This window comes from Schistocerca cancellata, chromosome 5 (assembly GCF_023864275.1).
Source record: "Schistocerca cancellata isolate TAMUIC-IGC-003103 chromosome 5, iqSchCanc2.1, whole genome shotgun sequence".
Taxonomy (NCBI): Eukaryota; Metazoa; Arthropoda; class Insecta; order Orthoptera; family Acrididae; genus Schistocerca; species Schistocerca cancellata.
In genome coordinates, this window is record NC_064630.1 from 429800657 (window position 1) to 429816890 (window position 16234).

The 16234-nt window shown below is 43.6% G+C and overlaps 1 protein-coding gene across 1 annotated transcript in view; it reads left to right on the forward strand.

The window, feature by feature from the left end:
• The first annotated feature begins 1585 nt into the window (after positions 1-1585).
• LOC126189008 (mediator of RNA polymerase II transcription subunit 15) overlaps positions 1586-16234 on the forward strand; it is a 140547-nt gene continuing 125898 nt past the window's right edge. Inside the window, exon 1 of the mRNA XM_049930819.1 lies at positions 1586-1767. Coding sequence (XP_049786776.1) covers positions 1706-1767 — 62 coding nt within the window. The 5' untranslated portion in view covers positions 1586-1705. The remainder of the gene's footprint in view (positions 1768-16234) is intronic.

Here is a 16234-nt window from a genome sequence, read left to right on the forward strand (position 1 = left end):
ATGCAAATTAACAAATATAAGAAACAAGCCAATTTTGTATTTATTAATGTATTCAAATCTTTGAAATTTCATGAAAATGGGTGAACAGGGTTGAGAACTTATGAGAACTAACGATGAGAGTAGTAAAACTTAACAATTTATAATTTCCCGATAATGTCAAGAATGGCTAGCGACAAGCCAAGTAATCCAAATTAGCTCTGCCGGCGCCAAGCGAACAGATTTGTACGAGATGTGCGGGCAGCAAAGTGTTAATAATACCATTTCAGATAACTTTTTGTTATTTGGGTTACTGCAACATTATATTAGGCCCCCATAAATAATCGCCTATACAGTCGAGAACATATTCCTCAGTTGCATTGACACAGTTCACTTCTTACTTGTGCCTAATGACAGTGTAACATCTACAGTGATAAATCGCAGAAATCGTGTAAAGCGCAGAAATCACGAAAGTCATAGAAGTCGCAGAAATCGCGTAAAGCCGGGTTCACACACGCAACGAAAGTATCGCCACAAGTCAAGTCATTCTGGAGTGGCGCTGTGAGCTACCGTTCACACAGGACACCACAAATTCTTCGTAATTGCGCAGTTTGCAAAATGGCGTCACCTGTCTCAGCTGATTAAACAGCTGTACATATTACTAAATAAGATGTTTTGGAAACATAATAAATGTAAAATATTACTTACTAAAGTGTTTCTCGTCTCTCTTGTCTCGACTACATGTTTTAAGAACCGGTCTGCAGCTTCAAACCAAGCAAGGCTGGGTTTATAAATACCGTCTGTAGACGCACCACTATTAAGTGATTTCAGTACTTTTTATGTTTATTCATGTAAGCATTTCGAATGCTTCGAATTTTTAATTTTGTTGTAGCTACATCAATTCCAGGTACATATTCACGTATACTGTTTACTATTTCAATTAATGCAGCAGCTCTCAAATTTCTGTATTTGTATGATTCGCTTTTGTGGTTCCAAAGGCATTCTCGTTCTTGATACACCTCCAAGAATCTCATTATTGTCGCTGTTGACCACTTTTTGGACATATTAATAGCAAACGCACAAACAAAAGCACTATCTGCGAACGAATACGCACTAGAAAGGTTTGAATCCAGCCGCGAGGTAGCAATCGAATGACGTTATTCGATTGTGGAGAAGGCTAAATGGCGCAACAAAGTAGAATCAAGTTCAACTTCTTGTGGCTTGACAAAAGTAGCGCTTCTTAAATGGCGCCACCGAAAACTAGGAGTTCACACATGCAACTACAAAGCAACTGCAGTTCGCCATTAGCAGTGGCGATACTTTTGTTGCCTGTGTGAACCCAACTTATGTCGCAGGAATAGCAGAAGTCGCAGAAATAACGGAGGGATACAAGTTGTGAATTCATTAACTGCGACTCTTAACTGAGACAAAGTGCAGTTATCGAAAAGCGGCATTCACAGAAATCTCTCATATCGGAAAATCGCAGTTTAGTCCATCTAGGAAGCTGCAGGCATGAGGTCAGCCTAGCGAAACCGACCGGCACCAATATTTGCTATCTCTAGATACTGGCAACACTGGCTGCGCGCTCCAGCTCCTACGATGATGTCATTCTACGCTAGACGTAGACGTGACGTGACAGAGAAATCTGTTGGTACTTGGTTGCGAACGCGAAAGTATTGCTCTGGTTGAATTGTGTTTTTGTTGCATAGTGAATTGTATAAACATAAACATGGCAGGAGAAGAAGGATCGTGGCGCACAGCAGCGTTTCGTCAAAGTGTTGTTTCCAAAATGTAAGTTTCAAGCGCGTGATAAGTATTTCGACAAAATTTAGTACCTTGTAGTATCGTAAAAGATTATTACTTTGCAATTTATTTTTCGGTTTGAATTTTGCGCCTAAGGTTACATTCATTTAGTTTGCAAAACCGAAGTAACCTGGAGTGCTGGTTCCGTAATGTGTGTTTTGAAATTGGTCGATGATCCAGTCATGGCAGACAATTAAAGCACACTTTATTCTTACAGACTATATTATCAGTATTAGCAATTTAGTTACATGAAGATTCAGTTTTTAACAGTTCGTCGTCGATTCCGATAACAGCACGTTCAAAGAAAACAATTACAATATTCAGGAACGCGATGAATGCTCTTTCCGTAGCAACTGTTAGGATATTTTATTCACTTGGAAAGTTTCGAGAGTTTTAAATGTGGGGGAACGTGATGGCTACTTTGTTCTTCAAGGTTTCATTTTGTCAAATGATTAATGTCGGAGCATGTGAACTTACCTTTTTTGTCAATTATTATATGTAATTCCCATATATCAGACTTAATCTATATATATTTTTTTTCTGGATAAGCCCATTCTTCCCCGAATGACAACTGTTACGTATAGATAATGCTGAGTTTTATACATTTGCCATAAAATTTTGGCGATTTTTACGTTGTCGAAGATGCATTGTAAAATCACAGGGAAATATTGCCTTTCATTTCTTTTTGGTGTATTCACAAGACTCGTTAATTCCAAACAGCAGATGTTTCTATAACATTGACCACATTGCCGTAGCTACACACAAGTATCAAATTTTGGAACTGTCGATTGGAAACTTAGGCCTGCAGCTCAACAAAGACATATAAGACCATTAGGCATACTATGCAAATGATCTTCAATCTAAACGGACAGGCAGATGTTCTTCTATCTGTTAAGCAAATATGTTTGATGACGGTATTGTATGCTTTGTATTATGATTTATCATTACGAGATGGTCCCAGACCTTTTAGTTTCTTTTCCAAGTTTCGTCTTAGTTTAGTTTACTACTGATTGAATAATGTGAGGGATAGAGTACAGCTACGCCTACCCCACTCTGTCCCTCATTCTCTCTCCCCCCCTCCTTTCCCTTCTTTCTCCATTACTGACCAATTTTCATGTCATACCACAACTGCAGTCTGACTCCAGTACAACTTATAAACTTCCACTCCCTGTACCTTATCCATAATAACTGTAGAATTTCAGTTGTTATGGGCAGGTATTGGTCTGTGCAATTGACAGGAAAAAAAAAAAAAAAGAAGAAGTTATGAATAGCTATGGACTTACATTTAATAAGCACTGCTTTAATTTTATACTGATAACACCCCGGCTGTGCTGTAGTGGGATACTTGGCTACAAACAACTAAGCACAACCGAAACAATCCTTGCTTCTCCATTTTGAAACTTAGTTGCCCAATTTTGGTACTGTGTGTCATACAAAGGCCCTCAGTGAGACAAGTGGAATAATAACAATATATTTTGTGTAGATGGTAGCTTAAGATGTGTGCTATTTGAGAGACACACTCAAAGCAACCCAACACCCAAAGGAAGACAGCTCCAAGCACAGAGAGGAATAGAATTGACTTAAAAAGCAGTTTTCCTGTTGTACAGCCTTATATGTGCAGACTGGAAGTAAAGTCTAGGAACAGTTCGTAATTAATGACTCTGAAAGTACGATATCAGCCAAACTTAAGCCAGCAAAAATTCTCAGCATCACTGTACAGATAAGATGAGCTGAATGTCAGCTATCAGGTAGCTGAGAGGAGATGTTGATTGTGGCTGTTTGCATAAACTGATATAGGATGTGAGTAGGAGATCAGTACTAAATGATGCAGAGAAGACAATACAAATTTATGTAGGAACAAAATGTGAATCTTGAAGTGCAGCATCCAGTGTGAGCAAGAAAATTAATCTTTCAATGGTCAGTACTGCTTTGTTGTTTATGTGATTTTAGTTTTCTGTGCCAGGAGCTGCAAGAAACAGTATCAGCATAGCAACATTCTCCCGGCAATGTGGCCCGGCTGGCAACATTCTCCCGGCAATGTGGCCTGATCTGGGCCTTCAAGTAATTTGCTATATTCTCCAGTATTTCTCATGTACACTTTGTTGCAGTCAGCTACATAACCAGTAATGTACATCCATCTCCGGAAACCACTGTGAAGTGCATGGCAGAGGGTGCTTCCCATTGTACTAGTTATTAGGGCTACATTCTATTCATGTATTGACTGCAGGAAGAAAAACTGTTTATGCATCTGTGTGTGCTACAATTAATCTAATCTTGTCTTCATAATCCCTACAGGATCAGTATGGAGTGAGTTGTTGTTTATTCGTAGATTCATATTTTAAGCTGGTTTTTGAAACTTTCCAAGTATCTTTTCTTGGAATAGTATGCCTATATGTTAAAGTGTGCCATTTCTGTTCTTTCAGCATTACTATGACACTTCCCCACTGGTCAGACAAACCTGCGACAATTCATGATGCTCATCTCTGTATATGTTCTACATCTACTATTAGTACTACACGGGATAGGTCCAATATACTTCAGCAATACTGTAGGGAGAGTTACATGAGTGATTAGTAAGCAATCTCCTTTGTAGGCTGAGTGTTTCCTAGTATTCTACCTGTGAACCAAAGTCTGCCACCTGCTTTACCTATGTTTGGCTTACATGATCATTCTATTGCATATCTCAACAAACTGTCACACTAAGGTATGGTACCGCAGACACAAGAACGATGACTTGATCAGTGTTTAGAGAGAAATTACAGAAAGATCACTGGGGAGAAATTAATAAAGCAGACAGTGTTAACTGAAAAAAATAACACTTTCATAAACGTATTCAAAGTTTTGTTTGGTGCTAAAACAAAATGGGGGAAAGTTGAACAGGAGCATTGATAACTGCTGGGATTACAGTATCAGACATTGGGTAGAGCTCTATGCAATTCAGAGAATAAGCAGTAGTCAAGATTTTTAACTCCAATACCACCACTATTGTTGACTCCACTCTATCATTAAAAGAGCAGAAATCGTATCCTATGCTAAAAAAAGCTCCCAGAATAAAGTAAAAGCTATTTGAGAATATTATTAAGCAAACAAACAAAACAAGTTATCTGAATGAAATTGAACCCCCTGAAAATACATCTGCCAGAAACGGTGACTCTTTCAAATTACTGCCCACAAAATTCAATGACTGCTTCCCCACATTACCTGCAAACATTGCACCGAGTAATAAACAATCTAACATGGTAGTGTGGACTGTAATTATGCAGACACTAGGTGCGTCACAGACAGATACTAGTTTAAAAAAATACAACTCCTAAAGACCAACAACTAAAAAGTAGTAATTCTGCTAGCAATGGTAGTGTTGCTAATAGGATATAAATGTCTTGTGCTGGCTGTGGTAGGTTTACCTTCAACCTCTTCATCTACATCAGTACTCTACAAACCACAGTGAGGTGTATGACACATTACACTTTTGACTCATTGATACTTAATCATATGATACTATGGTTTTTTTGTTTTGTAAAGTGTCCAATGTTACATTTCTGAACATTCAAAGCAAGTTGCCAGTCTTTGTACCACTTTGAAATCCTATCAAGATCTGGCCGAATATTTGAGCAGCTCTTTCCAGAGTGCTTCATTGCGGATAACTGCATCAGCTGCAAAAAGCCTGAGATTACTATTAATGTTGTCTACAATATGATCAACAGCCAGGGTCCCAACACACTTCCCCAAGGGATATAAAGGGCTGTTCGATAAAAGTCGTCTAATCAAATTGCATGTGCAAGTGGATTCGTAAGTTCCTGTCAGGTAGGTCACAGTTCGTAGTAACTGACGGAACTCTGCTGTTCCTGATCGACATAAATACATAGGGGACAATCTGAGCAGCCCTCTTAGCTTTTTTGCACGGTTATGCTGTCATTTACCATCTTGTAAAGTCATCACATGATCAAAATCAACTGCAAAGTGAAATCAAAAAGATACCTATATGATGCAAAAAGTGGCAATTGACTCTAAATAACGAAAAGTGTAAAGTTGTCTCCATAAGTACTAAACGAAATCTGCTAAATTTTGGTTACATGATAAACCACACAAATCTAAAGTCTGTAAATTCAACTGAATAATTAGGGATTACAATTACAAATAACTTCAGTTGGGATGTTCGCATGGACAACATTGTGGGTAAAGCAGACCAAAGACTGACATTTATTTGTAGAACACATATAAAATGCAAGAGATCAACTAAAGAGACTACATACACCATTGCTGTGCGGTGTAGGATCTGCGTAAGATAGGAGTGTTGGAGTACGTCAAAAAATTTCAAAGAAGGGGAGCTTGTTTAGTATTATCATGAAACGGGAGAGAGTGCAACTGACATGATGCATGAATTGTGATGGCAGTCATTAAAACAAAAATTATTTTTGCTGTGGCAGAATCTTCTCGTGAAATTTCAGTCACTAACTTTCTCCTCCGAATATGAAAATATTATATTTGCTCCGACCTACATAGTGAGAAATGATCATCATGATAAAATAAGATAAATTAGAGCTCACACAGAAAGATTTAAGTGCTCATTTTTCCTGTGCGCTGTTGGAGAGTGGAACTATAGAGAAATAGCTTCCTGTGCCCCTTCGAACCCCGCTTGAAGCGTTGGCCGTCAGGATGCAGACGACACAGGAAATAACTGTCTGCAATGTATATCTCCCTCCAGATGGTGCAGTACCCCTGAACATATTGGCTGCACTGATTGATCAACTCCCTAAACCTTTCCTACTTTGGGAGATTTTAACACCCATAACCCTTTGTGGGGTGGCACAGTGTTTACTGGACGAGGTAGAGATGTCAAAAATTTACTGTCCCACCTTGACCTCTGCCTCTTAAATACAGGTGCCCCCACACATTTCTGTGTGGCACATGGCACATATTCAGCCATTTATCTCTCGGTCTCCAGTCCTTGCCTTCTCCCATATATCCATTGGAGAGCTCATGACGACCTGTGAGATAGTGACCATTTCCCCATCTTCCTGTCACTACCCTGGTGTCATGTCTATGGATGTGTACCCAGATGGGCTTTAAACAAGGCAGACTGGGTAACCTTCACCTCTGCTGCCACTGTTGAATCTCCCCCATGTGGTGCCATCGGTGTTGTGGTTGAGCAGGTCACTACAACGGTCATTTCTGCAGCGGAAAACGCGATCCCCTGTTCTTTAGGGTGCCCCTGGCGAAAGACAGTCTCTTGGTGGTCGCTGGAAGTTGTTGAGGCAATTAAAAAGCTTCGGTGAGCTCTACAGCAACATAAGCTACACCCTTCCCTAGATCACCTAATAGCCTTTAAGTGGCTCCATGCCCGTGTTTGCCAGCTTATAAAGCAACAGAAACAGGAGTGTTGGGAGAGGTACGTGTCGACCATTGGATTCCATGCGTCACCTTCCCTAGTCTGGACGATGATCAGACATCTTTTTGCACACCGGACCCCAACAGATATCCTTGGTGTTAACACGAATGGCATGTTATGTACTGATGCAAACATGATTGCCGAGCAATTTGCTGTGCACTATACTTGAGCCTCTGCGTTGGAGGATTACCCCCCCCCCCCCCCCTCCCCCTCCCGAACAGCATTTCGCACCCTCCAATGACAGATGGAAAGGAAAGTCCTCTTGTTCACTACACTCCACAGTGAACCTTATAAAGCCCCAATTACTGAGTGGAAGCTCCTCAGTGCCCTTGCACATTGCCCCGACACAGCTCCTTGGCTGGATCGGATCCACAGTCAGATGATCAAACATCTCTCGTCTGACTATAAGCGACATCTACTCTTCATCTTAAACTGGATATGGTGCGACGGCGTCTTTCCATTGCCATGGTGGGAGAGCACCATCATTCTGGTGCTCAAACCTGGTAAGAACCCACTTGATGTGGATATCTATCAGCTTCACCAACATTCTTTGTCAGCTACTAGAACATATGCTGTGTTGGAAATTGGGTTGGGTACTGGAGTCACGTGGCCTACTGGCTCCGTGTCAGGGCGGCTTCCACCTGGGTCGCTCTACCACTGATAATCTTGTGTCCCTTGAGTCTGCCATCCGAATAGCCTTTTGCAGATGCCAACACCTGGTTGCTGTCTTTCTTGACGTATGTAAAGCATAAGACACGACCTGGTGACATCATATCCATACCACATGGTATGAGTGAGGTCTCCAGGGCTTGCTCCCGATTTTCATCCAAAACTTCCTGTTGCTCCGTACTTTCCGTGGCATGTTGGTGCCTTACATAAGTCCCTCCGTAATCGGGAAAATGGCGTTCTGCAGGGCTCTGTATGCGTGTGCCTCTATTTTTAGTGGCTATTAACGGTCTGGCAGCAGCTGTAGGGCCGTCGGTCTCACCATCTCTGTATGCAGATGACTTCTGCATTTTATATTTCTCCTCCAGTACTGGTGTTGCTGAGCGGTGCTTACAGGGAGCCATTCACAAGTCGCAGCCATGGGCTCTAGCTCACAGCTTCCAGTTTTCAGCTGCGAAGTCGTGGGTCAAGCACTTCTGTCAGCATCATACCGTTCATCTGGAACCAGAACTTTACCTTAATGACGATCCACTCACTGTAGTGGAGACATCGATTCTTAGGACTGGTTTTCGATGCCCGATTGACTTGTTTACCTGACCTTTGTCAGCTTAAGCGCAAGAGCTGGCAGCACCTCAATGCCTTCTGCTGCCTGAGCAATACCATGCTCGACGTTTCTGCAGCTCTACAGAGCCCTTGTTCAATCCTACCTTGACATGGGAGTCTGGTTTACGGTTCAGTGGTGCCCTCAGTGTTGCGTTTACTTGACCCAGTGCACCACTGCGGTGTTCGCCTAGCAACGGGAGCTTTTGGAACGAGTCCAATGCCAAGTGTCCTGTTGGAGGCTGGAGTCCCTCCATTGCAGATTCGATGTGCACAACTGCTTGCCAGTTACGTTGCACACATTCATAGTTCACCTGCGCATCCAAATTACTGTCTCCTTTTCCCATCCACGGCAGTTCATCTCCTGCATTGGTGGTCCAGGTCAGGGCTCACGATTGTGGTTTGCGTCTGGTCCCTTCTCTCTGAACCAGACTGCTTCCCTTTACCACCTTTCCTTGAGATCCATTCACGTACACCTCCATGGTATAAACGTAGGCTGAAGCTTTGCTCTGATCTTTCATGTGGCCCTAAGGGCTCCATTAACCCTGTGGCTCTCCGCTGTCTCTTCCTCTAGATTCTCGACACATACCGGGCCATGAAGTGGTTTACACCAATGGCTTGGTGGCTGATGGTCATGTTGGCTTTGCGTATGTTCATGGAAGACATATTGAACAGCACTGCTTGCCCAATGGCTGCAGTGTTTTCACTGCAGAGCTGGCACCATATCTCCTGCTCTTGAGCACAACTGCTCATGCCCTTCCGAGTCATTTCTCTTGTGTACTGACTCCCTGAGCAGCGTACAAGCTATCGACCAGTGCTACCCCTGTTATTCTTTGGTAGTGACCATCCAGGAGTCCCTGTGTGCCCTGGAACGGTCTGGTCATTGTGTGGTGTTTGTGTGGACCCCCTGGCCATGTCAGAATCCCAGGAAATGAACTTGCCAACAGGCTTGTGAAACAGGCTACACGGAAACCACTTATGGAGATCAGCATTCCCATAACTGACCTGCAATCATTATTACACTGCATGTTTTTTTGGCTTTGGGAGATGGAATGGCATAATCTCAGTATGCACAACAAACTGCGTGACATTAAGGAGACTACAAATGTGTGGAAGTCCTCCATTCGGGCCTCTCGCAGGGATTCTGTGGTTCTCCATTTGATCTAAGTTTTAGCACATGTCCTTTCTCCCTATGTGTCCTCCACCTGAGAACTTTCAGGGTGGAGGTTTTAATGTGTTGCTGGCTTCTTTTTATTTTTATGGTCAGCCAGCCATTGTAACGTGCTTTCTTGTTTTAATCTCTTCTTCCTGTTTCTTGGGTCTCTGTGGATTTATTGTCCCCTTTTGTCCATTTAAGAGTTTGTTACCCTTCCGTTGCTCTTGTGGTTTTTCCTTTCCTTTCTTTTGTTTTGTGTTGTAAGTTTCGTTTGTCTTCTTCTCATCCTTGTGGAATTGTTTTATTTGGAACAACGGGCCAATGACTTAACAGTTTGGTGGCTCCCGCCCCCCCCTCCCCCTGCCGCGCCCCCCTCTTTTAAACCAATCAATCAACCAGGACATGTTAAATGCTTTGGTCTGGCTTTCTTAATGGTTTCTCCACACAGAGAGCTATACAAGATCTTACAAATGAAGTGCTGACAGAGATAATCAAGAAAGTTATCCTCTGGGGTGTTCTATAACCTTTCCAAAACCTCCGAATGTGTGAATCGCACAATTCTGCTTGGCAAACTAATGTGTTGTGGCATTAGTGGCATCACCCTTCCCTGTATGAAATCTTAACTTCCATGACAGAGAGCATAAGACCTCATTAACAGACAGTATCTCTATCATGAAAATGACTTCAGAATGGGGTAACATAACATGTGGAGAGCCATATGGGTTGGTACTGGGCAGATTCTTGTTTCTGGTCGATATTTATGAACTAGTGATTTTAAAGGGTGTTCAGTAACTGTCCCATTTGCTGATGACACAAGCATATTAATCAAAGTCCCCAAGTCAATCCTAGTAGACACAGCTCAGATGGTAGCTGAAAACCTTTAGTATCAGAAGTTTAAAAATGAAAACATATTGAGGGTTAGATTTTGATAATTCCTGATGCACTTTCATCCGATTTCATGCAAATTTGGCCCTCCTTACATGTAATTTTTGTTGCACTTGTAATTATTTTTTGTTTTCATCTTTAGCGACCAATATCTGCATCTGGTAAATGTCACATGTTGTGCGTGTATTTCATCTTAGATTGAAATCGTGATTGGAAATATTTCGATACAAATCCTCTGCCACTGATTAAATGTTACCTTCAACATATTTTTATTTATATAAATTGGACACAACTCAAATTTTCAATTCAGGACTCAAGTAACACCTATTATGGTTTTCTGTTCGAGAATAATATGACTGATGACATGAAAAAATTTTAATCTAGAAGTGAATATGACTAAATGTACCTTCTAAATGATTAATGGAAAATCTTATATAGAGATGTGAAACAAATACTAACAAAGAGATAGAGGGGCTGGCCAGTACTTACCTCAGCTCAGTACAGCCGATAGATACACACAAAACAAAACCGAAAATTTATGTTCCTAGCTTTCGGAACAAATGTTCCTTCATCAGGGAGGAGAGAGGGGAAAGAAAGGGAAGAAGGGAAAGGAGATTCAGTTACTCACAACCCAGGTTATGAAGCAACAGGGAAAGGAAAATAGAGAGGGTAGCAAGGATGGAGGCATGGTTGTCAGAGGGAAGCCCAATGGCTAAGAGGAAAGGGAAAGAGGAGAAGACTGAAGAGTAAATGGGAGTGAGGTTGTTTAACGTAGGTTCAGTCCAGGGGGATGGCGGGATGAAAGGATGTGTTGGAGTGCAAGTTCCCATCTCCGCAGTTCAGAGGGACTGGTGTTGGGTGGGAGAAGCCAAATGGCACATACGGTGTAGCAGGTTCCTAGGTCCCTAGAATTATGCTGCAGGGCATGCTCCGCTACTGGGTATTGGGCATCTCCTAGGCGGACAGTTCGTCTGTGTCCGTTCATGCGCTCAGCCAGTTTAGTTGTTGTCATGCCGATGTAAAAGGCTGTGCAGTGCAGGCATGTCAGTTGATAAATGACATGTGTAGTTTCACATGTGGCCCTGCCTTGAATTGTGTACGTTTTACCAGTAGCGGGGCTGGAGTAAGTGGTTGTGGGGGGATGCATGGGGCAGGTTTTGCAGCGGGGTCGGTTACAGGGGTAGGAACCGCTGGGTAGAGAAGGTAGTCTGGGAATATTGTAGGGTTTAACAAGGATGTTACGGAGGTTAGGGGGTCGACGAAAGGAAACTCTGGGTGGTGTGGGGAGAATTTTGTCAAGGGATGACCTCATTTCAGGGGTTGACTTGAGAAAATCATATCCCTGGCGGAGTAATTTGTTGATGTTTTCGAGGCCAGGATAATATTGGGTGACAAGGGGGATGCTTCTGTGTGGTCTGGGGGTAGGAACATTGTTGTTGGACGGGGAGGAATGTATTGCTCGAGAGATCTGTTTGTGGACAAGGTCTGCAGGATAGTTGCGGGAGAGGAAAGCACTGGTCAGGTTATTGGTGTAATTGTTGAGGGATTCGTCACTGGAGCAGATACGTTTGCCACGAATACCTAGGCTGTAGGGAAGGGAGCGTTTGATGTGGAATGGATGGCAGCTATCAAAGTGAAGGTACTGTTGTTTGTTTGTGGGTTTGATATGGACAGAGGTGTGGATGTGAGCTTCAACAAGATGAAGGTCAACATCCAGGAAGGTGGCTTGGGTTTTGGAGAAGGACCAGGTGAAATTCAGATTCGAAAAGGAGTTGAGGTTATGGAGGAAATTAAGAAGTGTTTCTTCACCATGAGTCCAGACCACAAAGATGTCATCTATAAACCTATACCAGGCCAGGGGAAGCAGCTGTTGGGTCTTCAGGAAAGCCTCCTCCATGCGGCCCATGAAGAGGTTGGCATAGGACGGAGCCATCCTGGTTCCCATGGCCGTTCCCCTGATTTGTTTGTAGGTCTGGCCTTCAAAAGTGAAGTAATTATGGGTGAGGATGAAGTTGGTAAGTGTGATGAGGAACGAGGTTTTTGGAAGATCTTCGGGTGGGCGTTGGGAGAGGTAGTGCTCAAGGGCAGAGAGACCATGGGTATGTGGGATGTTTGTGTAAAGGGATGTAGCATCTATGGTGACAAGAAAGGTTTCAGGTGGGAGAGGAGTGGGAATGGATTTGAGGCGTTCTAGGAAATGGTTTGTGTCTTTGATGTAGGATGGGAGTCTGCGGGTGATAGGTTGGAGGTGCTGGTCTACCAGAGCTGAGATACGTTCGGTTGGGGCTTTGAAGCCTGCTACAATGGGACGGCCAGGATGGTTCTCTTTGTGGATTTTGGGTAATAGGTAGAAGGTAGGGGTACGTGGCTCAGGTGGAGTGAGTAATTCTATGGAAGCCGTTGTGAGGCCTTGTGAGGGACCTTGGATTCTTAGGATTTTTTGCAGCTCAGTCTGGATGGAGGGAATGGGATCCTGGGTAACAGCTTTGTAGGTTGAGGTGTCGGAGAGTTGACGCAGTCCTTCTGCCACATACTCCACACGGTCAAGTACGACAGTTGTGGAGCCTTTGTCCGCCGGGAGGATGACAATAGAGCAGTCTATTTTCAGCTCCTTAATGGCACGGGATTCAGCTGGGGTGATGTTGGGGGTTGTTGGGATGTTCTTCAAGAAGGACTGGGAGGCAACACTGGATGTGAGGAATTCCTGAAATGTCTGCAAGGGATGGTTTTGGGGGAGGGGAGGAGGATCCCTTTGAGAAGGCAGTCGGAACTGTTCTAGACAGGGTTCAACACTGGGTCTAGTATTTGGGGGCTGTGTTTGGGTAGTGAAGTGGTATTTCCAGTTGAGGTTCCGGGTGAATGAGAGGAGATCTTTAACCAGGGCAGTGTGGTTGAATTTAGGTGTGGGGCTAAAGGTTAAGCCTTTTGACAGAACAGATGTCTCTGGAGGAGAGAGGGATCTGGATGAGAGGTTTAGGACTGAATTGGGACTGGCGATATGTGGCATTTGACTGTGGTTATAGTTGAGATTTGGTCTGTGTGGGGTATGTGCTGGGATGGGGAGATTGAGTAGGGTGGCTAGGCTAGGTTTGTTGGCTATGAGGGGGGTTTGTTGAAGGTTCTGTTGTGGTTGGTGTTTGTGAGGGATAGGGAGAGGGACCCCACTTCTTAGGTGTTGCACTAGCACTGTGGATAGTTTTTTCAGGTGTTGTGTGGCATGGAACTCAAGTTTGCAGCTGGCTTCTAGGATGATGTTCTTGAGTGTGTTCTCCAAGCAAGGGTTTGAGAGGTGGAGGACTTTGAAGAGAGATAGGAGCTGTTGGGAGTGGTGGTTACATGAAGTAGTGTAGAGATTCAGGACAAGTTGGGTAAGGGCTAAGGATTGAAGGTTCTGGAAGTCCAGGAGAGACTGGTGGAAGGAGGAATTGCACCCGGAGATGGGAACTTTTAAGGTAAGCCCTTTAGGGGTAATTCCAAAGGTTAAGCAGGACCGGAGGAAAAGTATGTGGGATTGCAATTTGGCTACGGTGAATGCATGTTTCCGGAATGAATGTAAATAATGTGGTATAGGATTAGGGTACATAGTGGGTAACTGGTGGGTAGGGAAATTAAATAACTAAAATTGAAATAGTAATCATAAGAAGGAATAAAATGCGGAGGGAAGGACGAGAAAGAAAGAAATTGTGTTGGTAATGTTCAATACCAAAGGAAGACCACTAAATAAGAAAAATACGGAAAAAGTTGACCAGACCAAGCAAGTATGTCCAGATCAGGGGAAAAGAACACACGTTGCTCAAAAACAGAGATAGCGAGTGGCGAAAAAAGGATCGCGCGTGCTGCAAAAGATATCGCGCGTACCGCAAAAAAGATCGCGCGTACCGCAAAAGCGATCGCGCGTGCCACAAAAAAGATCGCGCGTGCCGCAAAAAGATCGCGCGTGCCGCAAAAAGATCGCGCGTGTCGCAAAAAAGATCGCGCGTGTCGCAAAAAAGATCGCGCGTGTCGCAAAAAAGATCGCGCGTGCCGCAAAAATGTCCCAAAAAAATTTTCTTGTGGCAGAGAAAGATAGCCAATGGCACAAAAATATCGCCAGCAACAAGAAATCGACGGAAATGGACGATACTGGTAGGTGCGGAAGAGATTGTTGGCAGTGATTGTTGGCTGGAAAACAGTGAATAACGAACGTTAAAACTATGGAATGTTGAATAAATAAATCAATAAATAAAAAAGAGAAGAGGACTATAAACGGAACAAGATAATAGGAGGAAGATGAAACTAGCACAGTTGGTGACGAAAATATTTGTTTATGGATATATAAAACACTGAAGAAGAGAAAATGTTAAGATGACAGACGTAAGTGATAGCTAACAAAAGGGACAAAACAATGAAGGATGTGGACCATATAGATGATCTAAATGATTAATGGAAAATCTTATATAGAGATGTGAAACAAATACTAACAAAGAGATAGAGGGGCTGGCCAGTACTTACCTCAGCTCAGTACAGCCGATAGATACACACAAAACAAAACCGAAAATTTATGTTCCTAGCTTTCGGAACAAATGTTCCTTCATCAGGGAGGAGAGAGGGGAAAGAAAGGGAAGAAGGGAAAGGAGATTCAGTTACTCACAACCCAGGTTATGAAGCAACAGGGAAAGGAAAATAGAGAGGGTAGCAAGGATGGAGGCATGGTTGTCAGAGGGAAGCCCAATGGCTAAGAGGAAAGGGAAAGAGGAGAAGACTGAAGAGTAAATGGGAGTGAGGTTGTTTAACGTAGGTTCAGTCCAGGGGGATGGCGGGATGAAAGGATGTGTTGGAGTGCAAGTTCCCATCTCCGCAGTTCAGAGGGACTGGTGTTGGGTGGGAGAAGCCAAATGGCACATACGGTGTAGCAGGTTCCTAGGTCCCTAGAATTATGCTGCAGGGCATGCTCCGCTACTGGGTATTGGGCATCTCCTAGGCGGACAGTTCGTCTGTGTCCGTTCATGCGCTCAGCCAGTTTAGTTGTTGTCATGCCGATGTAAAAGGCTGTGCAGTGCAGGCATGTCAGTTGATAAATGACATGTGTAGTTTCACATGTGGCCCTGCCTTGAATTGTGTACGTTTTACCAGTAGCGGGGCTGGAGTAAGTGGTTGTGGGGGGATGCATGGGGCAGGTTTTGCAGCGGGGTCGGTTACAGGGGTAGGAACCGCTGGGTAGAGAAGGTAGTCTGGGAATATTGTAGGGTTTAACAAGGATGTTACGGAGGTTAGGGGGTCGACGAAAGGAAACTCTGGGTGGTGTGGGGAGAATTTTGTCAAGGGATGACCTCATTTCAGGGGTTGACTTGAGAAAATCATATCCCTGGCGGAGTAATTTGTTGATGTTTTCGAGGCCAGGATAATATTGGGTGACAAGGGGGATGCTTCTGTGTGGTCTGGGGGTAGGAACATTGTTGTTGGACGGGGAGGAATGTATTGCTCGAGAGATCTGTTTGTGGACAAGGTCTGCAGGATAGTTGCGGGAGAGGAAAGCACTGGTCAGGTTATTGGTGTAATTGTTGAGGGATTCGTCACTGGAGCAGATATGTTTGCCACGAATACCTAGGCTGTAGGGAAGGGAGCGTTTGATGTGGAATGGATGGCAGCTATCAAAGTGAAGGTACTGTTGTTTGTTTGTGGGTTTGATATGGACAGAGGTGTGGATGTGAGCTTCAACAAGATGAAGGTCAACATCCAGGAAGGTGGCTTGGGTTTTGGAGAAGGACCAGGTGAAATTC